Source organism: Apium graveolens, chromosome 3 (genome assembly GCF_009905375.1).
Source record: "Apium graveolens cultivar Ventura chromosome 3, ASM990537v1, whole genome shotgun sequence".
Lineage (NCBI taxonomy): Eukaryota > Viridiplantae > Streptophyta > Magnoliopsida > Apiales > Apiaceae > Apium > Apium graveolens.
The window spans coordinates 103,093,270-103,118,284 of record NC_133649.1 but is presented as its reverse complement, the minus strand read 5'-3'; the positions used below and the strand labels follow the sequence as shown (position 1 = coordinate 103,118,284).

Here is a 25,015-nt window from a genome sequence, read left to right as displayed (position 1 = left end):
CCCCTACCATATTGCAGGACAAGTGATCCCAAGCTTTTGGGTGCAAAGTACAGGATACTCCAAAGTCTCCCAACGAGGACACCCGTTGACTACAGAGACAGAGCTCGCAAAGCACACACCAGGTTTCACTTCACATCCCCAATGAGGACACCCATTGACTACAGGAGGAGGTCTTCAGTCCAGGCATACCCCTGGAGGTCTCTGACCACGGATACCGCCTTTCCTGTAGATGTGCTACAGGAAGGAGTTCTTCAATAGAGTACCTGCATCAAATGGGTTAGTAATAACATTCTCCATCTTCTTTGAATCTTCCAAAGAATCCATCCAAGCAGCATATCGAAGTTGCATTTATATATCAAGTAGAAGTTAAGGGCGCGCCCTTATATTCCTGTATGTTGGCGCCACCCTGTGTCATCAGCCTTTGGTCTCTTCCTATATCATTCTACATCATAGGGCGCGCCCTAAATTATTCATCGTTAGGGCTCACTCCAATTCTGTCCAGGCCAAAGTGTAGGTCTGTCAAAGCAATCATGTCCAAACAATCCGTCCAAGGAGTCTTCCTTGCCCAAGGCGCGCCCTAAGGCTCACCACAGAACAGGTTTCAACTAAGAAATTTCTCTCCTCTTTTTTGATAATTGGGCGCGCCTCCTCTATCATGTTTGAGGGCACGCCTTTAATACATGATAATCACAATCGTTAATCAGCTACTCAGTCAATGGGGCGCAATCTTTGTGCGCGCCTTCTATTTATGGAAAGTCAATCTTATCCTTTTTCCAAGATTTCAGGCGCTTCTCCTTTGATTCTGCTCATTTTATTAATCTTAATCTGAATATTGTTTATACCAAATTTTGGGCATAACAACTACCCCCCCAAATTCCATAAGCTATTTAAAATGGGATTGGAATTTCTCTTCATCTTTATCGAAATTCGTATAAACAAATCTTCCAATATATATATTTTTATTATAGGGTGCGCCCTAGTCAGGGCGGATCTTACAATTATTCTTTTTAAAGTTTCAATGATTATATAATAAGGCGCGCCTTGAATAGGGCGCGTCCTAGAAGTTTAAACGATTTAGAAGCAGTCCTCCTCAGTATTTAAGGATTCATAATTGATGTGACCGTTTTGACAGTTGTCACCCTTTTACTATAAATACTAGTCTCAATCAGTCATTTTTCTTTTACTTTTACTCTCCCCCTTTTTCTTACTTTCTCTCTCCTCCCAAAGGTTCCAAAAACCAACGACATTGTTTCACTCGGAACCAGTCTTCTCTGTTACCATTCTCCAAATCTTTTACAGCCAACTTCTTCCCCATTCGAAATGGTATAACTAGCTTCTCGTATTTCTGAATTTCATTAAGTAAATCACTCTGCATGTCATGTTCCTATTTCTGTTCATGATAATGTACATAAAATGGTGTATGTATATGTGTATGTATATGTGTATGTATATGCGTAATTTCAAATTTTATTGCTTTAGATCCAAAATCAATGGGTCTAACTTTTAAATTTTGTTTTTTTGAGAATTTCAATCGTTACTGACAATTTGTACATAACCATCTATGCTTTTAGAATCCACCAGCAACTTAGGACGTGCCCTATCTTTGGCTTATAATCTGTTCATGACCAGAATAGGGCGTGCCTGTTGTAATAAAAAAGACTCTTATTAATAGGCTAAGATTTTCTTGATGGCGCGCCCCTTGTTAGAAGGCTTATCTTAGAAGGGAGTTGACATAGATCATAGAAAGTACTCTTCTCTTACACCCCCCACCTATCTATCCCATTTCCTTTACACTTTTGTATCTCATTCTTTCGTATGGGGCGCGCCCTCAAAATTTCTTTTGGTTTTCTTGACAGCTGGAAGACGAGGGCGCGTCCTCTCCTTTTCACCCTTTCAAGGATTTCCTTACCAATTTGGGGATCTACTCTCCCCCAAACGCTTACTTCGACCCCCAGCCTCCAGATGCTCACCACACTCCCGCATTCCTGAACCGGGTGGCGTGCCTTCTTCAAGATTCTAAAAAGGGTTTCTTAATGGCAGATTTTTCAGACAGCTTGTCCATGGACAACATTCCTTTATCTCGTAGACACGGGAAACAGAAACTAGTCCAAAAAGAGAGGTCTCAAGCCCCTATTAGTACAGAACTAGACGATGACGATTGGTATGAGAATTTAAATGCCGACATATATAGAGGCGTTGAGAGGGGTGTCAACTTAGGTGCAGGACCTTCCAAAGTATCCTACAAAGCTGTATCCCCAAGCCCATCTCCTCAACAAACAGAAGGCGTGCCTACTTCTCTCGTCCCCGAGGGCGCGCCTGAAGTAAGTGTGTCACCTCTACGTGATGAAGAAAATTTCTTTGATGAGGACTCCTTCCAATTTTCTACCTCTCCTGAGCCTTCTCCAATTCCCTTCCAACACTGGGAAGTTTCTGATAGTGAATTAGACTTTGATTGGGACGAATTCGAGCCATGCAATGAAGCTGTGAAGAAACATTTCAGGAAGGAGCACGGGAAGCTTTTCTGCGTGGACCTGTCCTCAGCTTGTTCAGATGAGCAACTGGGATGGCTCATGGAATTTTATGACATAGAGGGCATATGGACGCGCCCTTTAAGCATGATGCGGCCCCATATCTTCAATTATGGGAGAAACTTTAAAATTCCCAGAATGGTGACCAGCCCCAAGCTGGTATCTTTGGGTATAGGCGCGCCCTTACATCCCTACCTTAGGGAAGTGATAGAACTGTACGACGTGGCTCCACTCCAACTTTCTCCCAACAGCTATAAATTTATCCTGGCTCTATTCATCCTCTACATGGACTTGGGTTTTCCTCAACCGTCAATGGCAGAAGTTGCTTATTTTTTCAATCTAAGAAAATCTGACCATGGGTACTACTATTTGGTGGTGGACAAGCAGCACAACAAGAAGGGTTTTTCCTAAGGCAAGCTTAGCCATGAAAAAGGTTGGAAGGAAAACTACTTTTATCTGTACGACGTTCCCAGAATAAGGATAAGATTTAATAAGTCACCAATTAAGGGCGCGCCCTTTTGTTTCTTTCATTGCGTTATATCTATGTTTTTTCTTTCTTTTCTCATCGTTATACTTTTTCAGACAGACAAGTGGCCAAACCTCTTAAGGGCGAGCCCAAAAAATGAGCTGAAGCCCTCCTTAGAGTGGCTGCTGACAGGTGGAACTTAAAAACCTTAGTCACCCGGACCAACTTGATGCGAGTAGGAATCATTTCTGATCAAGTAGGAATAAAGTGTAAATATGTAAAATTTAGGAAGGGTGCTCCTGTTTCTCGCGTTGTTGATTTAGACAGTGAAGAAGAAGCTGAAGAAGAAGAAGAAGAGACAGAGGATGGCTCCTTACAAGGCCAAGATCCTTCAGGTTCATTAATCGTAGAATCTAACGGCGCGCCCTTCTACTATTGGCGCATCCTACTTTTCTTCTGTCAGCTTTTTAATTATCACACTGGATATAAGTTTTTGTTTATTTAATCTCTCCACCTTTCAGGGCGCGCCCTTTTAGTGTAGGCGTAGCATTTTATACATGTTTATCAATATTGCCTTTATCCATTGCTTTCATTTATTGCCCTGTTCAACATACTTAACTGTCATGCTTAACTAATGTGTTCCATGTTTTGTGCAGAAATGGCCCCTCCTAGAATCCCTAAATCTTTTGGGGCGCGTCCTGGTGATAAGCCTAGGCCTAAGTCAAAGAAAGATGCTCCTGCAGCACAGACATCCATCCCAACTTCTGCTCACATTCCTCAAACAACACCTGCTCCAAAAAGGCGCACAATTGATCTTACAGAGAAACAGGGCGCGCCTAAGAGGCATAGAGCAGAGGGCGCGCCTTCTGGCTCTTCTTCTGCCTTGAATGCTCTTGGCCCCATGGGTTCCCTTCATGTTTCGGATGAAGAAGTGGAGCAGTGGCAAGCCATGGATTTGGGAGATGCCGCTCATGCTTCAATAAAGGCATCTTGCCAATTGTTCATCCATTCCACTCGAGTGGTGGACAAGCTACTGGAAGAGGGGGCGCGCCTGGAGAGGCTGCATGGTGACAACAAAATTTTGAGGAATATCCTCAAAGACGAGGACTTTTTGCATGCTAAGGACATCAAGGCCAAGGATTCTGAAATTTTCTTCCTCAAGGACGAGGTGGCCAATCTCACTTCTCAGCTAGAGATTGCCAACAAAAAGGCTATATCTCTCCATACTGAGCTTGGTGCAGCCAACTTGAGGATTGAGTATCTGGAGGAGCAGCAGAAACTAGGCTGGCCTGATGAGAAGAGGGAAATATCTGATGAGGCATTTGCCAATGGTTTTCACTTCTACAGAGTTGGTTTTGTGGCCAATGATCCTGATTATTCCTTTGAGAAGTTTGGGGAAGAGACTGTTTCTGAGATGGTGGAGTTTAAGAAAGAGCATGCTGCTAAAATCAAGGCGAGGAGGATAAAACTTGGGTTGGAGGAGGAAGAAGGTGAGGGCGCGCCACCAGAGGAAGTCTCCAAGGACGCGCCTGAAGTTGATCCCACTATCCCTCTTCAATCTATTCCTCCAACAGACCAGTCTCAAGGCGCGCCTTGATTTATTTTAGCTTAAATTTCAAATACTTCTGAGGAGCCAACCCTCTTTTGATGCAGTGCAAAGTTGTATGACTTATTTTTCTGTTACTCTTTTACTCTTGCATGTATGAATCATCGTTAATTTTATCTTTTCTTGTACTCATAAAAATCTGTTTAAGGCACTTTGATTTTTCCCTTGGCTATTATATGTTTCCATGGACTATGTTACTATAGGGCGCGCCCTTTGACATATTTTCGAGTGTAATTTCTTTTTATGTGATCTCAAAGTTGTCATTGTGTCATTTAGATCTATCGTCTCTTTCTTCGTAGTGTTTAGATATAAGGGCGCGCCATATGGCAAATAATATGTACTTTTTCTTACCAGTAGTACCTTTGCAATATTTTAATTTACTTAGTAGTCCAAAGGCGCGCCTTAATTTTGGGGAGCTTTTACCTTAGCTTATTTTGCTGGCCATGTGCATTTATTCCTTTCATCATTGTCTACTATGTCTATCTTGATTATGAAGCAAAAGTTATCAGATAGGGCGCGCCTCAACATACGGCGCGCCTTTGATGTTTTTCAAATGAGAATTTTCATGTCAAGCAAATATAGTAATTTGAAGTAACTTTTCTCTTTTATTGATAATGCGCTCTAGTGTGTAAATTACACCAGTCCCATGGCTACTATGCTCTATGGGGAAATTATTTGAAAATTTTTTCTTCCTTCTGCTAGTTCCAAGGTTCGCAGTCATATGTACTACCCCCTAGGCAAGGAGGAATTTATTTGCTACTAGCCTATTACATAAGAATCAAAATAAGAAAATAAGGGGGACACAGCCACACCCTACTGATAATACTTCCGCAAATGTTCTGCATTCCATGCTTGAGGAATAAGTTTACCATCCAGATCTTCTAAGCGATAAGTCCATTTCCAGAGTATAGCTTTAACTTTGTACGGTCCTTCCCAATTAGCTCCAAGCACCCCGTGCTGAGCTATCTTAGTGTTAGGCATAACCTTTCGCAACACGAGATCTCCAACCTTGAACGGTACGGATTTTACCTTTTTATTGAAATACCTTGCGACTCTCTGGTGATACGCATAGAGCTTCAATTGAGCGTTCGCCCGGGCTTCATCTAACAGATCCAAGTGGAGCCTCTGGTTAACTTCCGCATCTTCCTCGATGAACGCATCTCTCCATAGAGATCCTGCTCCTACCTCCACGGGAACCATGGCCTCATACCCATAGGTCAGCAGAAAAGGGGTTTCACCTGTGGTCAACCTAGGTGTCGTGTTGTAAGACCAAAGGACCATGGGCATTTCTTCTGGCCAATCCCCTTTTTTCTCTTCTAATTTTGCCTTCAAGGTATATTTTATGATTTTGTTTATGGCTTCTGTCTGACCATTACTCTGCGGATGATAAACCGCGGCGAAGTCTTTTTTAATCTTTAAGTCCTCACAAAGCTTCCTTAACTCTTTACTATCAAATTGTTTCCCATTGTCTGAGATGAGTTTGTAGGGGATGCCGAACCTGCATACTATGGAATTGAACACAAAATCTCTTATCTTCTTTGCCGTGATCGTGGCTAGTGGCATAGCCTCTGCCCATTTGGTGAAGTAGTCCACAGCCACCACGGCGTATTTCACACCCCCCTTTGCTTTGGGTAACTCTCCAATGAGATCAATTCCTCACATGGCAAAAGGCCAGGGGCTTGTCAATGAGGTAATGGTGGATGTCGGGGTGTTGGAATAGTTGGCGAACCGCTGGCAAGGATCACAAGCCCGAACAAAATTGAAAGCATCTTCCCTCATAGTCGGCCAGTAGTATCCTTGTCTGAGCACTTTTAATGCTAAAGAACCACCCCCCGAGTGATTGCCGCAAATCCCTTCGTGCACCTCTCTAAGAATATAATTTCCTTCTTCCATGTCCACACAACGTAACAGTGGCTGGTTAAATCCCCTCTTGTATAGTACCCCGTCATATTCGACGTACTTTGCGGCCTGGTATCGAAGGCGTCGAGCCTGTAGTTTGTCCTCTAGTATAACTCCTTCCTGAATATAGTTATGGATGGGAGTCATCCAGTTTTCTTGTGGGATTTCTTGCATTTGAAGCCCTTCCACCTCCGGAATACTTGGAATTTCCTAGATTCCCAAAGGGATTTGTCCAAGTTGAACGCTGTCCATTTGTGAACCCATCTTGGCCAAAGCATCCGCATTACTATTTTCTTCTCGCGGAACACTTTCTAGTCTGGCATTTGAAATTTTTTCCAATAGGTGTTTTGCACATCTCATATATAGCTCCGTCCGCGGTCCCCGGGCTTGGAATCCTCCATTGACCTGGTTCACAACTAATTCGGAATCACTCCGAACTATCAAATTCACGGCCCCTACCTCCAGAGCTAATTTCAGACCATTGATTAAGGCTTCATACTCAGCATCATTGTTGGTAGCATAAAACTTGAAATGGATAGCACTCATCAAGCGGTGCCCCTCCGGAGTGAAAAAGACAATCCCGGCATCTGGCCCGTTGTTGTTTACGGCCCGGTCCACATGTAATATCCACCAAGGGTGGGGGAGTTCCTGCTTCTTTTCATCCTGATGACTCTCTTGCGAGGTTGGTCCTGCCAGCACTATGGCCTTATCATCAACTTCTTCATCGAACTCAAGTACGAAATCGGCCAATGCTTGTCCTTTGATTGCCGTACGAGGACAATATTCCAAATCGTAACTTCTCTAGCTCCATGACCTATTTCAACATTCTCCCTGACGATTCGGGTTTATGTAGAATATGCCGAAGAGGATAAGCGGTGCGAACTTCTATTCGGTGAGCCTGAAAATACGGTCTTAGCTTTCGTGCCGCAAGAATAAGAGCGTATACTAGTTTTTCCATGTTGGTATACCTGGTTTCCGCGTCCAACAACCTTTTGCTTACATAGTATACAGGCCACCGGTGGCTTGCTTCTTCCTTTACCAATATGGAACTGACGGAATATTCAGACACCGCCAAGTACAGAATCAAAGTTTCTCCATCTTCTGGCTTGGCCAACATCGGAGGATTCCCAATTATTCTTTGATTTTCAGAAAAGCTTCTTCACAGTCAGGAGTCCACAGAAAATCCTTCCCTCTCCCTTTGATTGCTTTGAAGAATTCTTTGCACCTATCCGACGACTTCGACATAAATCGATTTAGGGTCGCGATCCTTCCTGTCAGACTCTGTACCTGTTTTACGCTGGTGGGATATTTCATGTCTAGCAGAGCTTTTATTTTCGCCGGGTTAGCCTCAGTCCCCCGGTGGTTGACCATGAACCCCAAGAATTTCCCCGACTCCACGCCGAACACGCACTTCTGCGGGTTTAGTTTCATCCTATATTTTCTCAGAATATGGAAAATTTCAGTTAAGTCGGCGATGTGATCTTCTGCTCTTTTTTCACGAGCATGTCATCCACATACACTTCCATAGCCTTCCCAATCTGCATCTTGAACATTTTGTTTACCAACCTTTGATAAGTGGCACCGGCCTTGATCAGACCAAATGGCATTCCGATATAGCAGTAGAGCCCTCTATCAGTGATGAAAGAGGTGTGCTCCTGGTCAGGCTCATACATAAGGATCTGGTTATACCCGGAGTATGCATCCATGAAGTTGAGCAGAGCATGTCCTGCCGTAGCGTTGACCAACTGATCAATTCTTGGTAGGGGAAAACTATCTTTCGGGCATGCTTTATTCAGGTCGATGAAGTCCACGCACGTTCTCCATTTTCCGTTGGGCTTTTTTACCAACAACGGGTTTGCTAGCCATTCTGGGTAGAAAGATTCTCGAATTAGTCCGACATCTAGGAGCCTCTCTACTTCCTCTGCCAGGGCTATAGCTCTCTCTCCGCTTACGGCCATTCGTTTTTATCGAACCACCTTATGCTTGGAGTCGATATTCAATCGGTGGCACATTATTTCTGGATCAATTCCCACCATATCAGAATGGCTCCATGCAAATACATCAAGGTTCACCAACAGAAATATTGAAAGACCTTCCTTTAACTTTGGTGCCAACTGGGACCCTATTCTCAGAACCTTACTCGGGTCTTTTTCATCAACAGGGATTTCAATCGTATCTTCTGCTGGCCCCATCTTTTCCATTGGTATTGGTATCCGGGGATCCAAGTCAGGCGAATCATAGATCTCCTTGTCTTGTAGAGAGGATGCATCCCCTTTAGGAGGTGCGCCTTGCGTAGTAGAGGCATCAACTTCTTCAGTAGGTTTTGCGGGCAAGGGTGCTCCTGCAGGGGGAAGGGCATCACCCTGTTCGAGGCTTTGCAAGACATCAAATCTCCCTTCTAAACATTCCCCATGAAAATCTGTTTGGACTATGGTATCCATCGCCTCCTCTTCTTCCAACATCTCAATTCCGATCTACTTCCGGAGTATCTTTGGCATGAGAGTCTTTTCTAAAGCCTTTCATAGCTTGCCTGTAGCACTCCCGAGAGTAATACTGGGAACCCTTTATACTCCCCACCCCATTTGGCGTTGGAAATTTGATAGTCAGGTGATGGATTGAAGTGATGACTCTCATCTCCCGCAGAAAAGGTCATCCCAATAACACGTTGTGGGACGATTCCTGATTCAAGACCTTAAATTCTAGCATCTTTGTTACCGACAATGGGCTTTCCCCCAATGTACATGGTAGCCGAATCGACCCCATGACTCTAACTCCTGCACCTGAAAAACCATAGACCCACGAGTCTTCCCCCGACATATCCTGATCAGGTAGTCCCATCTTTTTGAAGGTATTATAATAGATGATGTTTGCTGAGCTTCCATTATCCACGAAGGCTCTATGGACATTCTTTGTTCTGATTTGGATGGAAATAACTAGCGCATTATTGTGGGGATGATGTACCCATCGGGCATCTGCTTCTCTGAAGGTGATATCCATGGACTCACCCTTAAACACCTTGGGTGGCCGAGTTTCCTCCCTATGAATATCTGTGAGAGGCCTGAACCGGGCTTCCCTAGCATATTTTGCCAAGGCTCGGTTGCTGCATTCCATTCCGGGATCTCCCTCGTAGATTGTTCGGATACTGCCATCCCTGACAAATTTATTTTCCTCCAGGGTATCATTGTTTGTCCCGCGCGGGGCTCGTCTTTCCTCTTCCCTTGTTCTGTCATCCTTGTGCTTCCTTACTTCCTTGACTACCCATTCTCCGAGGTGTCCTTCCTTGATAAGCGCTTCGATTTCATCCTTTAAATGTCGGCACTCATGCGTGTTATGTCCAGATGATTCATGGTATTCGCAATATTTTTTCTTGTCTTTGCTTTGCCATGACGATAAAGCTTCGGGTTTTCTAAATAGCCCTTTATTCTTGTTTACTTCATAGATATGATCGCTAGATGCGACCAAAGGTGTGTACCGGCTTGTCCTGTAGTCATAGTTTGAGGGAGGACTCCATCCCCTCCTTGTGCTTGCTGTATTCACCCGGTTCGAGTTCCGACTATCTCTTCAGTACCTCGGGCTTGGTGACCTATTCCTCTTCCTTCCTTTGCTTCTCTGACTTGATTGTGTAGTCAGTTGTATCTCTGCCAGGGATTTTTCTATAGCTTTAAAAGATTCTGCCAAAGCGAAGACGTCTACCAGAGTAGCCGGGTCTTTCCCTTGCAAATGCTTCCAAAAGTCCGAGCCAACCCTTAATCCTGTGATCAAGAAGCTTTTCAGAGCTTCGTATGATGCCCCCCTCACGCTAGTAGACTCAGCGTTGAACCTCTTGAAGTACGATATCAAGCTTTCATTTTCTCTTTGCCTAACATTGGCAAGAGTTGTGACAGAGGGCGCGTATCTCACCGCGGCTTGGAACTTGGTCAAGAACAGAGTTTTCATTTGATCCCATGAGGTGATCACTCTTGGCCCGAGCTTTTGAAACTACTGGTGGGTGCTTTCTCTAAAGGTCGCCGCCAAAAGGCGGCATCGAGCCAGGTCCGGGACTTAATATACGTCAATCTCTATATTAAAACGACCCAGGAATTCTACCGGATCTGAGTTTCTGTGGAAACGGAGATCGCTAGTGGTGTTGCGATACCCGGCTGGCAATTGTGCCTCTCTTACCGCCACCGAGAATGGGGAAGGGATTTGAGTTGTAGCCGTCACCCAACCTTCAAGATGGTTAAGTAGCCTTTTTAGATTTCCCACATTGAAAGTTCCCACGCCTGGAATGGTCTGTATTTGAGGCTGCGGACCTTGGGGTTGCAATGGAGGTATCTCCACTCGATTCCCCCCGGGAGGGGCTTGCTGCTGGTTCGTATTCTGGGCGTCTTCGGGTATTATAATTATTTCAGGATTTCGTTTTTGGTTTCTCCCTTGATTCTCTTCTCCACCTTGGCCGCGGCCCCTAGCCGTACCGTGATCATAGTTTTCTATATTTCTGTGATCATCATGTTCCGCATAATCATAGCCATCTGCTTGGTTATTCTAGCGGGAATCAAGGTGACCGCGGTAATTGCCACGACAGTATCCCTCTAAATATCTACCTCGGCCTCCACCTCTTCCTCTCCATTGAGGCCTTCTCCAATGATCGTTTCCATATCCATGCCCATATCGATCCAGCGATCTGCGGGGAGGAGCTCTCTCATGATCGCGGTGCCGCTCCCGATTTTCCTGGAAATTCAGGGGCACACGCGTTGGATCGCGGTGCCGCTCCTGATTTTCCAGGGAATTCAGGGGCACACGCGTTGGATCGCGGTACCGCTCCCGATGTTCCTTGGAATTCAGGGGCACACGTGTTGTATCATGGGGCGTCATATCACCACGATCAGCTTCTTTCTGCCATTCAAGTAACACCATTCTCAAATCATCATCACCCAAGCGAATCCCCAAGCGATCTTTCAAAGCTGCGAAGCCTCGTTGCTGATTCTCCGGCATCGACTCCGCCTGTCGGCGTTCCTCGAGACTAGGTCCAGAGCGGTGCGGATGGGTGGCTCCCCGGGTGTCTGTCCGCAGAATTTCCCATCCATCAGCATCTTCTTCCACTAGCTCGATGATTGGGGATGTGTCATTTGAATAGTCCAGGCGTCGCGGGGTTATCGGCACACGCCCTCCTTCAGTGCGGCCATGGCCGGCTGAGACATCCCTATCCGTCATGGGTGCTTTTCCAGGTGCATGAGCCGCTCGTTTGTGGCGAAGACCCCTCCTGGCCTTGCATCGTTCCACAGTGCTCAACCTTGAATCGAAACCATTCAAAGCATCGCCCATGCGATACAGTTGTTCCAACAAGTCGTCGTTGCTGATGAGCACAGGTTGCTGTCCTCCAACGTCCGGTGTGGGACGATCAGTCATTGGCGGAACGTAGGGTTCATATTCATAGCCATGATCAGAATCTTCTTCAGAACTTCCATCATACAAACTTCCATCATGATATTGAGACATCCTTCCTCCCAGATGTAGATCTTAATTAGCCCCTCCTTCTAGCGCCAATTTGTTGACGGAGTAATGGTCAGACAGAAGCCATAAACAAAATCATAAAACATACCTTGAAGGCAAAATTAGAAGAGAAAAAAGGGGATTGGCCAGAAGAAATGCCCATGGTCCTTTGGTCTTACAACACGACACCTAGGTCGACCACAGGTGAAACCCCTTTTCTACTGACCTATGGGTATGAGGCCATGGTTCCCGTGGAGGTAGGAGCAGGATCTCTACGGAGAGATGCGTTCATCGAGGAAGATGCGGAAGTTAACCAGAGGCTCCACTTGGATCTGTTAGATGAAGCCCGGGCGAACGCTCAATTGAAGCTCACTGCATATCAGCAGAGGGTCGCAAGGTATTTCAATAAAAAGGTAAAATCTGTACCGTTCAAGGTTGGAGATCTCGTGTTGCGAAAGGTTATGCCTAACACTAAGATAGCTCAGCACGGGGTGCTTGGAGCTAATTGGGAAGGACCGTACAAAGTTAAAGCTATACTCTGGAAAGGGACTTATCGCTTAGAAGATCTGGATGGTAAACTTATTCCTCGATCATGGAATGCAGAACATTTGCGGATGTATTATCAGTAGGGTGTGGCTGTGTCCCCCTTATTTTCTTATTTTGATTCTTATATAATAGGCTAGTAGCAAATAAATTCCTCCTAGCCTAGGAGGGTAGTACATATGACTGCGAACCTTGGAACTAGCAGAAGGAAGAAAATATTTTCAATTAATTTCCCCATAGAGCATAGTAGCCATGGGACTGGTGTAATTTACACACTAGAGCGCATTATCAATAAAAGAGAAAAGTTACTTCAAATTACTATATTTGCTTGACATGAAAATTCTCATTTGAAAAACATCAAAGGCGCGCCCTATGTTGAGGCGCGCCCTATCTGATAACTTCTGCTTCATAATCAAGATAGACATAGTAGACAATGATGAAAGAAATAAATGCACATGGCCAGCAAAATAAGCTAAGGCAAAAGCTCCCCAAATTAAGGCGCGCCTTTGGACTAATAAGTAAATTAAAATATTACAAAGGTACTACTGGTAAGAAAAAGTACATATTATTTGCCATATGGCGCGCCCTTATATCTAAACACTACGAAGAAAGAGACGATAGATCTAAATGACACAATGACAGCTTTAAGATCACATAAAAAGAAATTACACTCGAAAATATGTCAAAGGGCGCGCCCTATAGTAACATACTCCATGGAAACATATAATAGCCAAGGGAAAAATCAAAGTGCCTTAAACAGATTTTTATGAGTACAAGAAAAGATAAAATTAACGACGAGTCATACATGCAAGAGTAAAAGAGTAACAGAAAAATAAGTCATACAACTTTGCACAGCATCAAAAGAGGGCTGGCTCCTCAGAAGTATTTGAAATTTAAGCTAAAATAAATCAAGGCGCGCCTTGAGACTGGTCTGTTGGAGGAATAGATTGAAGAGGGACAGTGGGATCTGTTATATTTTAATCGCAGCGGAGGCATGGTAAAACACTTTTACACATATAAAATCTAAATAAAAGCATATAAATCATGGTAAAAACTTAGGGATCGATTACTAACCTTTAATATGCGATCCAAAAGCAACGATCGGAGATCCTTAGCAGCTGCTCCTCAAACGTGAAGCACTCCACCGGTATCCACCAAGAAAATGACGTTAAGGAGGAGGAGGAGGTGGAGAGAATTAGGTTTTATAAAATTTTGGGGTTAGAATAAAAATAGGGTTTATAATAGTATATTTATAGGCAAAATTTTCAGCTGAAATTTTCCCATAAATATTATTATTATTATCCCATTTATTATTCTCATTAATAATTAAAACACCTTTTAATTATTAATCCTTTTTCTAAATACTTTAGAAATAATTCTCTCTCTTGATTTAATTTCCAAAAATTAAATCCTTAATTAATAATATTAAGAACTTTTCTAAATTAATTTATAATCAATTAAATCTCATTTAATCAATTATTAAATTTGCCAATTAATTATTTATTTCACAAATAAATAATTATTAGCCATTATTAATTAATTCCTCCACCATTAAATCATTCTCTTTTTATGGTCTGACCCTGTAGGTTCAATATTAAGCCGGTAGTAGAAATAAATAATAATAAAACTATTTTATCATTATTTATATAAATTCTCTAATTTATTAAATATGATTAATTAATTAATCACATTTATTCTACATCGTGAGGGATACTTCTCAATATATCGCGACTATCCGGATAATATGAATTCACTGCTTAGAATACCAAGAACCTATTCAGTGAATAGTTACCGTACAATAAACTCCTTCTACCCTACAATGTCCCGATTAAATACAAGGCATGGATCTCGTGTCAAGCCTATCTAATTTAATCACTTGCTTACCATTTACTATGCTTAGTTCTATGCAAATTAGAAACTCCTTTCTAATTTTATTCACTCTGGCCAGAGATTCCTGAACTAGCATAAGTGGATTAGCCTTGGACATTCGCTTCCTTCACTGGAAGGGGTAGATCATTTATTGATCATACACTATCTTCGTGTACAAATTCCTATACCCAGTAGAGCCCTAATAATTGTCCCTGGAGACTAAGAACTAAACCAAAGGATAGTTCAGTGTACACAAGATGACTATGATGACCTCAAGTCTAAGGATACTTGTACAACTATCACTATGTGAACAACTGCTGACACGTGAGTGAACTCCATCAGTTGTTCAGCTGGGCGAGTCATGTTCAGTGAACTTATTCTATAATAAGCACCTACATACTAGCTATAGTGTCACCACACAAATGTCTATGAGAACAGACATCCTTCATAATGAAGCAAGCATAGTATGTACCGATCTCTGCGGATTATTAATTACCAGTTAGTAATCCTACGACCAGGAACTATTTAAGTTTAGAGTTATCATCTTTTAGGTCTCACTATTATGATCTCATCATAATCCATAAAAAGCTTTACTCTAAACTATGGTATATCTTATTTAAACACTTAAATAGATAAAGCCCGTAATAAAAACAAAACAAGTTTTTTATTAATATCAATGAAACCAAAACAGATAAAAGTTACTCATAAATCCTAATACATGATTGGACTTAGGACATATTCCTTTCAATCTCCCACTTGTACTAAAGCCAATCACTCTGGTATCTAATACCCATCTTGTCTTTATGACGATTAAAGTGACTTTCATAAAGTAGCTTTGTGAGTGGGTCTGCTGTAACACCCCCAAATCCGGGGTCAGGGATTTGGGTTGTCACGGTTCCATTTCCCTTATCCATACTTAATCTTAACAGTCAACCAATTACTGCGTACTGTGACCCCATAATATACACACACACACCATAAGTTATAGTCTCAGAGATGAATACCAAAATAACACAAGTCATTTTATTCCACAATTAAAAACCATTTCACCTTAAAAAGGGTTTCTGAATAAATTTACATATTATTTGCCAATATTATAATTCATAAATATACATAAGTCTGGTACACCAAAAGTTGAAAGCCTAGCCTATTGGTAGTTCCTACCTCTGCTACAACGACATCAATGCCTATAGGAAACTACGGAACGTTTCCTATCCGCTCACGAATTGGGAGATTGATCATGCTCATCTTGTCTATCTGTTGTTGTGTGATGAAAGAAGAAAGCAAGGGTGAGCAACAAGCCCACGGAAATAATATGTATAATAATTTACAATATATGAACATTCTCATAGTACTCATGAAAGTCTTGGTCAAGCAGATATGAACCAAGTTTGATCTCTTAATGCGACCAAGTCGCAAAATATTTAGTATATATGTATATATACTTTTCAAGATCTTTGGAATCCTCTGCCATGTATAACATACACAGAGTTCCAGTTTATAACTGTATAAAAATATCGTTACAAGGTGATGTCATATATCTAACCTTGTCTCAACGTTTTTCTGAAAATCTTTGTCATGTATAAGATAATCATTAACTAGATATAAGTTGAAAAGATAAAGTTACAAGATACTCCAATATACTTATATCTTTTCGGAATACTACTTGAACTACCACCGTTCAAGGTATAATCAGTTTTCGAAGGTTCATCACATAGATGAGACTACAAGATAAGATTTGAATAGATTCAATATTTAAAATATCATTCAAAAGAAATGAAGTTACGAGATACTTCATTAAGTCCTGATATATACATCCATATATATCTCTCGTACATTTCCTGAAAACCTCTGTCATATAAAGTATGAACAGAGTTGTAATATCCAATGAATTTGGAAAGAAAAGAATTTTGGCATAAACCTGATATCTTGCTGATCAGGCAAAGATACCAATAAGTAACCTTTTCTAAAAAAATAATTGAAGTAGAAGTTTTAAAACTCATACTTGAAATGAATAATAAATAACCAAAGATATACTTATATGAAAGTACAATTTTTTATTTGAATAATCGAAAATAAGTTTGATTATCGAAACATTATTCTTTAATAAAATAAAGAATATTATTTAATAAAATAAGCGGAGTCATAAGTTCTCGAATGAATAATCAAAATAATATTCATTAAATAAAATAAGCGGAGTCATAAGTCCTCGAATGAATATCCAAAATAATATTCATTAAATAAAATAAGCGGAGTCATAAGTCCTCGAATGAATATTCAAAATAATATTCATTAAATAAAATAAAGTTATCGAATAAACCTTATTCGATTAATAGTTTTGAAAACTATATCTATATATATATATATATATATATATTATACTCGGAAACATCGACTCCCGGTTTAGAAAATGTTCACCTTCGGGTCCCCTATACTAAGAGTATACGCAACTACTGCTTATCTCTAGCATAGGTATTATGCAGTTTATAAGCATTTGAATTGATAATAAAATATTAATATTTCACAACATGCATATATATACCATATCAACATGCTCCAATATATCGCAAGATTTGCTAATAACAGTCATGCACTTATCTCAAGATAATGCATCAATATATTTACATCACAACAACAATATAACGGGTAGAAAACTTGCCTGAGTGTTCCCGGATAGACTTAAGCTTAGAGTGGGTCCGATAACCTATGAACAATAACATAAGTCGGAATTAAAACCCGGTCGCTTAAGAAACTAGACTTTAACCAATTGAACCCTAACGTTCGCTTATGGTCACTTCTACGCTTAACGAATCACATAAGTCGTTCGAGTACCCTCGGCTTCACCATTTTTAATAAATTAACCATTAAGAATTTTAAGGCAAATCTTTCGCGAGTACCCTACCAACTGCCTAATACACTTTACATAATTGTTTCATAGTCCAATTAGTCATTTAAGGCCTTAACCAAGGTTTCAAAGTAAGGCGAGGGGTAAAGGTTCGTTCGCGAAACGCCGTTACTTAAAACGGTCGTTTCTCCTAAACCGTACATCGGATTCAAGCAAACCACATATCAAAACGAAGCTTGAAACATAACCTATCTAAGAATGGAAGTGATTAGTTTATAGAAGTGGGTTTTCGGGTCCAACAGTTAATCACAAAACAGTTTATAGAAAATCGGGCACTACGACGGCTATAACCTAACGATTTCCAAAGTTTAAACTACACCAAATCATCACCAATTCAACAACAATCCAATATCCATCAACATCAAACTAAACCCATTCATCTAAGCACTATTATCATCCAAACAAACCAAACTTTAAACTAAGGGTTCAAGAGTTTATACCTTCCTTGGAGAGTGGGTAGTCACTAACAAGCCTCTAGGAACCTTGATCTATGCTTAATCAACCTTAAGCTTTCATGAAAATCAAGAAAATCAAATTAAGTTACTATTCACTACTATTCATCATTATCTTTGATGAGTGGATTAGCTAAGAAAACCATGGAATCTTGATCTTAAACTCATGGTATAACTAAGTTATGAAAATATAGGATCCAAGGAAACAAACCTTGTAATTTTCCATGGCCTAGAACTTGAGTTTTGAAAATCTATTTCTTCATTTCTTGAAAAGGCCGAATGGAAGAAGAAAGAAATGGGGGAGAGCTTTTGCTTGCTTGTCTTTCCTTGATATTTGTGCAAATAATGCATGGTTGTGGTTAATTATTGGTTAAATATCTTGTTTTCACTTGCTTATGTCATTGCTTGCATCACTACTTTGCCACATATCTCATTCTTGTGGTGTGATGATGTCACCTTGCTTCTAACCACATGTTTTAGCTTATCTTAGAAGCTTCCTTCTCATGTTACTTTCATGTGCTTTCCCCTTGGACGTTTATTTGTTTTACGATTCGCTTAACTCTCGTTCTCGTTGATCGTTTGAGGGATCATATCCGGGATCTTATTACTTGGGCTTCCTTAACCCTCTCTTAATATTTTATAGTCCTTTAATGATCCTTGCTTATAATCCTTGAATTTAAATGCTTTTAATCATGTTACCTTATACTCAATTATTTCGGTATCTGGTGGATTTTCGGGAAAAATCAAAGTGTTCGAATTTGGATTCTGACGATCTTTACATACACTCATATACGTTATGGAGTACTAATAAGATCTCAGAATATCAATAAAAGAATTCCTACATAGTGTGGCATGAAAAATTTCCTTAATCAGCATAATCAGTAAAATCACTATTCATAAGGGTTACAAAAAGTCCAAAATTTTTGGGGTTATTACAGTCTCCCCTCCTTAAAAGGATTCCGTCCCGGAATCAGATAGAAAATGAATATGGATACTCTCTTAGCATTGCACTTTCTAACTCTCAAGTAAATTTTCCCACATTGTGGTTCTACCATCAAACTCTGACTAGTTTGATAACCCTTCTCCTAACCACTTGTTCCTTTTCAATCTATAACCCTTCCTGGTTGCTCCATATAGGTTACGTCTGGTTGCATGTCTATGCGCTCATATGCCCCTATTTGTCTGGCATCCAAATTACACTTCATTAACATTGATATGTGGAACACGTTATGAACTTGCTACATGTTCGGGGGTAGGGCTAGCTCATATGCTAACTTCCCAATACGTCTTAATATATCCAAGGGTCCAACAATTCGTGGGCTTAGCTTTCCTTTCTTTCCGAACCTCATCCATCATTTCCAAGGCTTTCCAAGGGAATACCTTTAACAACAATAGGTCCCCTACTTCATACTCTGTCCTTTCGTTGTCAAATCAGCATACTTCTTATGTCCATCTTGGGCTACTACCAGCCGTCCTCTGATTAGATCTATTATATCCTTGGTCCTTTGGACTACTACGGGTCCGAGGATCTTGCGTTCTACAACTTCATCCTAACATAAGGGAGATCGACATTGTCTTCCCTCAAGGATCTCATAAGGCGATATCTCGATACTGACATACGATCTATTATCGTAAGAAAACTCAATCTGCGTTAAGCGATCATTCCAAATTCTTTCAAGTCTATTGCACAAAATCTCATCATAGCTTCTAGCATTATAGCTTTTGTTTCTCAATACCCATTCTTTTCCAGTTCGTAATCGCTACTATCTTCCGTTCCTAATATTATACTGGTTATACTTTTGCTCGTTAGCGTTCTATAACCTTTTAATAACCATGTCAACCTTAGTATCACGAACGCGTTAGAATCAGAATACCACCGTACTTGGTACCACTTCATCTCAAGCTACCTCCATCTTCGAAAGCTTGGTCCTTCGTATTGAAGTAAAAGAATATATTGAGAGATCACTATGATCATGAACACTTGTTCTATTGCATAGTTAGTACAGAAGGTGGCTAGCCTTTAGTACTTGACAAGCAATTAAACAACATGTGGTATCCTACTAGGCTTCTATCACATAGATAGATAGTCATTCGACAATACCTCCCCTTCTGGAAGGGTTGTTCTTCTCAGCTTATACAAAATGAAAATGAGAGAAAAGAACGAATTGAAGAGAATTGTATACATAAAAAAATATACTGCCACAAAATATCTGGCTTGGAATCTACCTCTGAACTATAGAGGTTTATCATAGGAGAACAAAACATATGTGTATATATATCAACATCAAGTATTATAGCATCGCATTTCACGTGCCAGAATATTTACTATTCCGTCCATCATTCCATGGATCCATGCTCTTGCTCGAGCTCATACACAATCACCTTTGAAACTCCCTCGACATCGAAAATCGAATCTGGGATCTCATTCTAGACATCATCGTTACTAGAATTCTATGCTTGCACCGCAACCTTCCTCGTATAGTAATACGACTCTCTATTCATAAGAGGGAATAAATATATAATATATAAATACTCCACTAGGTAGTCTATCAATGATAACTTATATATCAACACGACCCCATTAGGGGTACTCAATCTCAACATCCATTCCAATACAACTCTCACGACTGTAATCAGCTCATTACTTGCAGAATCATTGTTGCATTACTATGGTCCACCACTGACCTACTGTAGTCATTCATTTTCCATGAAGTCTTAATAGCTAACCATACGAAGTCCGTACATATCGTATCGAATTCTTCTAAGGAGGTAACATGATGACCTTTCATGATTCATGAAGAACACTCCTGAACTTGACGTACATATGACATGAAGCAGATAAAATTGCAGAAGAGTTTCAATGAAAGCAACGATAGCAGGTTAATACCATTCTTATTCATATGCCTTCAATAAAAGACTTAACTCAAAGGTTTATTTAGTCCTTTTTGAAACATGGTCCTGCTTATTCTCAAGATAGGACCTTCTAAGATAGATAGCCCGCTCACGGCGATTAACCTGAATTCAATTTTTTTTACCAAACTACTATTATGGTTAAGTATCACACAACCATCAGAAGGAATGTCAATCTTCCAAACCACAATATAATCTTCATGGCTTTAACCATCATCACTGTATTCCTCTGGCACAAGCGCCTATAATTGTCCTCTTACACTTAAAGTGTCGGCCACCTCTTCGGTCTTTCCTGATAGTAAAATTTCCTTACAATCAGTGTCATTTTAACCACCTCCAAATAAATTTTTACCTCATTTCAAATCACTGCTTGTGTGAAAATACTCTTCCTTAAGCTTTGGTGAGAAAAAAAATATATATATCACCATTTTTCCATAAGTTATTGCCTCGGTCTTTTAGAGGTTAACATTGTCACGACTGACTCTCGATCATACTTAGGACGTCTCTTATCTTGGGTCCTACTTGTTTTCACCAATCTCGACCCTCATTGGGTCAATCTATATTTTCTTATGGTTCATACGTGCCCACCTAGAATTATTATAATTACGTCATATTTCCTTTATCAAAATTTCTATTCTTCAGAACTTCGAATATTACCTTCCTCCTTATAAAACATCTAAGGTTATCCTTAAATCGTTCCTCCTGTATTCCCTAGATACAGGTCATATCAAAATACCATTTACTAATACTAGAACCATTGTCTATGTACTTCTGAAAACTTTCTCCCCTGATCTTTGAAGGTTGTTGTTACCTTAGTCCTTCCAATTTGTACTGTCAAAACTCATATTGTCCCTATTAAGGGTGAAAGGCCAACCCTTATACATTCCCCTAGGGTTCATCTCAAGTTATTGAGATTATATCCTTAATTCCACCTTTTAAAAAGGTACTTGCATCCTTGCATGAATAAATAAAGTCATATATCCCTGATAAGGGTACCTTATTCAATCATTTCTACCTCAATAGTTTATACCAAATTTCACAATAGCATCCTTATTCAAGTTGAGGTCAATCCATATGGCCTCCAAAAGATAAAAATGGTTATCCGCTTTTCTTTCCTGATTTGGTAATAATCACATGGATGTTCTGGAAGATATTGGTCGTGTTCAATGTGAACTTCTTCTTAATAAATCCTTATTACTTTTGTTGTTTATCTCAACAGTCATCTCAATGTGGGCATATCTTTCATACCTGGCGTCTCCCTTTCTGGGTATCATGCCACCGGTCTTACACTTCACATTCTTGAAGGTCACTTCCTTCATCCAATTTTCCTAATTTCTTACTTTCTTGTCTCCTCAGTCTATCCGCGTCTCATTATTTATCCTTCGAACTATCTCAAGGTTTCCTCGAATCCTCCCAACTTACAGGGGATAAAATATATGTATCTCTTATGCCTTTATATTCCTTTCCACTTCAGTTTCTTTTTATTTACCTCTCTCTTACAATCATTTCACGAACCCACTAATCATTGACTTCAATCATCACGTTGTTCTGGGATTCTTGTCATCAGAACGAATCTTGACAACTTTTACAATCTTAGATTCATAATTTATCATACTCGTCCGCCTTTGTTTCGGCTCTAAAGCTTTTATACTATCTCCATAACCTTGGGAATTACTTTCCTGAAAATAATTGTCTGAACTTTAATCAGTTTATTATAACCTCTGGCTCCGTGCCTTTCTTGGCCTTTTACCAACGGGTGGCCTCTCTCTTAGGAAGGTAAGTGACAAAAATAGTCTTTTGCGCTTCGTCAGTCATTTAGAATCTCAAATGATTCCTATATTTCCTTTAGCCAAGCTCTTGCCTCGACTGGGTCAACCTGTTCCTTGGAACTCTGAGAGCTTAGCGACTTAAAGGTCATGAAAGGATTTCCTACCGCATTTTTTCCTCAAGGTGGTGGTTGGGAATAAGAGTATAAGTTCTGTTTAGACAGGTCAATAAATTTCCGTATAGGAGTACCGTCTCGGGTTTCCTTATCTTGCTCGACTTCTGTTTTCTCAGTATGAAATGTTTCATCCTTCTCCCATAATCAGGGTTATCTTATATGTTAAAATCCTTGTTTTTCATTTCACTATGTTATGGTTCCTTCTATCTTGATGGCGACCTCCCTGACTATCACATTCAGGGTTTGCCCTAAATCTTATTCCTCGAACTATGACTTTCGTCTAAGATCTCGTCCTTAAGCTCTTGAACGTTTGGAACCAAAATTCTGTAGGAACACCTCATTATTCCATTATCATCTTTCTCGGTATTAATCTCTTCTCTATTTGTTGGCTCCCCGCCTTCATTCATCACTTTTTCTTGGCACAATATGATCTTTTCCAAGAATTCGGGTTGTATTGCAATCTCAAACAGCTTTTCGGTACCGGCTCCGTTACCTTCATCCTATTTCCATTTTCTCAAAATCTCTTATCAACTCTTCAGAAGACATTATCATCTTGAGTCTCTCCTCTCTACTAAGGGTGTTAGCCACCACATTGGCTTTACCTGGCTGATAAATAATCTCATAATCATAATCCTTGATTAGCTCTAACCACCTCCTCTGGCGCATGTTGAGCTCTTTCCGCGTAAAATATACTTGAGCTCTTGGGGTTTGTGTAAACTTCGCACTTCTCTCTATACAAGTAGTGCCTCCAATCTTTAGGGTAAAACTATTGCCGCGAGCTCAAGATCATGGGGGGGGATATCGAATTTTATATTCCCTTAATTATCTTGATGTGTACATGATTACCTTAACGTGTTGCATAAGCACTCACCCTAATCCCTTGTGCAAAACATCACTATAAATCACAAAATCTCCTTTTTCCCTCCGGCAACGCCAACACAGGGGCCGTCACCAATCTTTTCTTCAGTTCTTGGAAGTTGTTCTCACATTTCTCTGTCCATTCAAACTTCTCAGTCTTACGAGTAAGCCGCGTTAAAGGGGCTACTATCTTTACAAACTTGAACGAACCTCCGGTAGTGACCAGCCAATCCTATCTCTAGAAGTTTCCCTAACCATGGTCATCAATTCCTCAGTGGTCATTTATTCATTCTTGTCAGGATCCTCCACGGGATCCTCCTCAGCAACAATCCCTTCTTGGACAACATCCTCAACCGCTACATCCTCAATATGAACATCATCCGGTCCTGCGTTAGGACACTCTATCAGATCCACAATCCGATCTCCAATTAGTAATAAAACATCATCGCGCTGTTGCTCCTCAACCTCAGGGTTCAGAGTTCCGCTACCATATACGATAACGAACTACGCTTCTATCACGAAATTTATAAGGGTTCCCATAAGGGTTTTAACTGTCATTACTACGTTAGGTAGTTCGACTATGAACTTGGCAAGAGTCCTTATTATCTTAGTGAACTTATTATTTTAACGTCACATCATCACTGAGGTTTACAACACTTAGCTCTGATACCATTTCTGTAACACCCCCAAATCCGGGGTCAGGGATTTGGGTTGTCACGGTTCCATTTCCCTTATCCATACTTAATCTTAACAGTCAACCAATTATTGCGTACTGTGACCCCATAATATACACACACACACCGTAAGTTATAGTCTCAGAGATGAATACCAAAATAACACAAGTCATTTTATTCCACAATTAAAAACCATTTCACCTTAAAAAGGGTTTCTGAATAAATTTACATATTATTTGCCATTATTATAATTCATAAATATACATAAGTCTGGTACACCAAAAGTTGAAAGCCTAGCCTATTGGTAGTTCCTACCTCTGCTACAACGACATCAATGCCTATAGGAAACTGCGGAACGTTTTCTATCCGCTCACGAATTGGGAGATTGATCATGTTCATCTTGTCTATCTATTGTTGTGTGATAAAAGAAGAAAGCAAGGGTGAGCAACAAGCCCACGGAAATAATATGTATAATAATTTACAATATATGAACATTCTCATAGTACTCATGAAAGTCTTGGTCAAGCAGATATGAACCAAGTTTGATCTCTTAATGCGACCAAGTCGCAAAATATTTAGTATATATGTATATATACTTTTCAAGATCTTTGGAATCCTCTGCCATGTATAACATACACAGAGTTCCAGTTTATAACTGTATAAAAATATCGTTACAAGGTGATCTCATATATCTAACCTTGTCTCAACGTTTTTCTGAAAATCTTTGTCATGTATAAGATAATCATTAACTAGATATAAGTTGAAAAGATGAAGTTACAAGATACTCCAATATACTTATATCTTTTCGGAATACTACTTGAACTACCACCGTTCAAGGTATAATCAGTTTTCGAAGGTTCATCACATAGATGAGACTACAAGATAAGATTT

General features: G+C 40.3%; 3 protein-coding genes across 3 annotated transcripts; 1 reads left to right on the top strand and 2 right to left on the bottom strand.

Annotated features, from left to right (window-relative positions):
* Positions 1 to 6,709: 6,709 nt before the first annotated feature.
* On the bottom strand, positions 6,710 to 7,930 carry LOC141714493 (uncharacterized). Its single transcript, XM_074518010.1, has 3 exons — positions 7,787 to 7,930; positions 7,468 to 7,548; positions 6,710 to 7,300 (listed from the first exon to the last, which is right to left on the bottom strand). The coding sequence occupies exons 1-3, from the start codon at positions 7,928 to 7,930 to the stop codon at positions 6,710 to 6,712; spliced, it is 816 nt and encodes a 271-aa protein (XP_074374111.1).
* A 1,218-nt stretch (positions 7,931 to 9,148) lies between these two features.
* LOC141714492 (uncharacterized) lies at positions 9,149 to 10,435 on the bottom strand. The gene is made up of 2 exons (XM_074518009.1): positions 10,068 to 10,435; positions 9,149 to 9,947 (listed from the first exon to the last, which is right to left on the bottom strand). The coding sequence occupies exons 1-2, from the start codon at positions 10,433 to 10,435 to the stop codon at positions 9,149 to 9,151; spliced, it is 1,167 nt and encodes a 388-aa protein (XP_074374110.1).
* Positions 10,436 to 12,126: 1,691 nt separating this feature from the next.
* On the top strand, positions 12,127 to 12,600 carry LOC141714491 (uncharacterized). The gene has a single exon (XM_074518008.1). It carries the CDS (start codon positions 12,127 to 12,129, stop codon positions 12,598 to 12,600), a length of 474 nt encoding a protein of 157 aa, XP_074374109.1.
* The last annotated feature ends 12,415 nt before the right edge of the window (positions 12,601 to 25,015 follow it).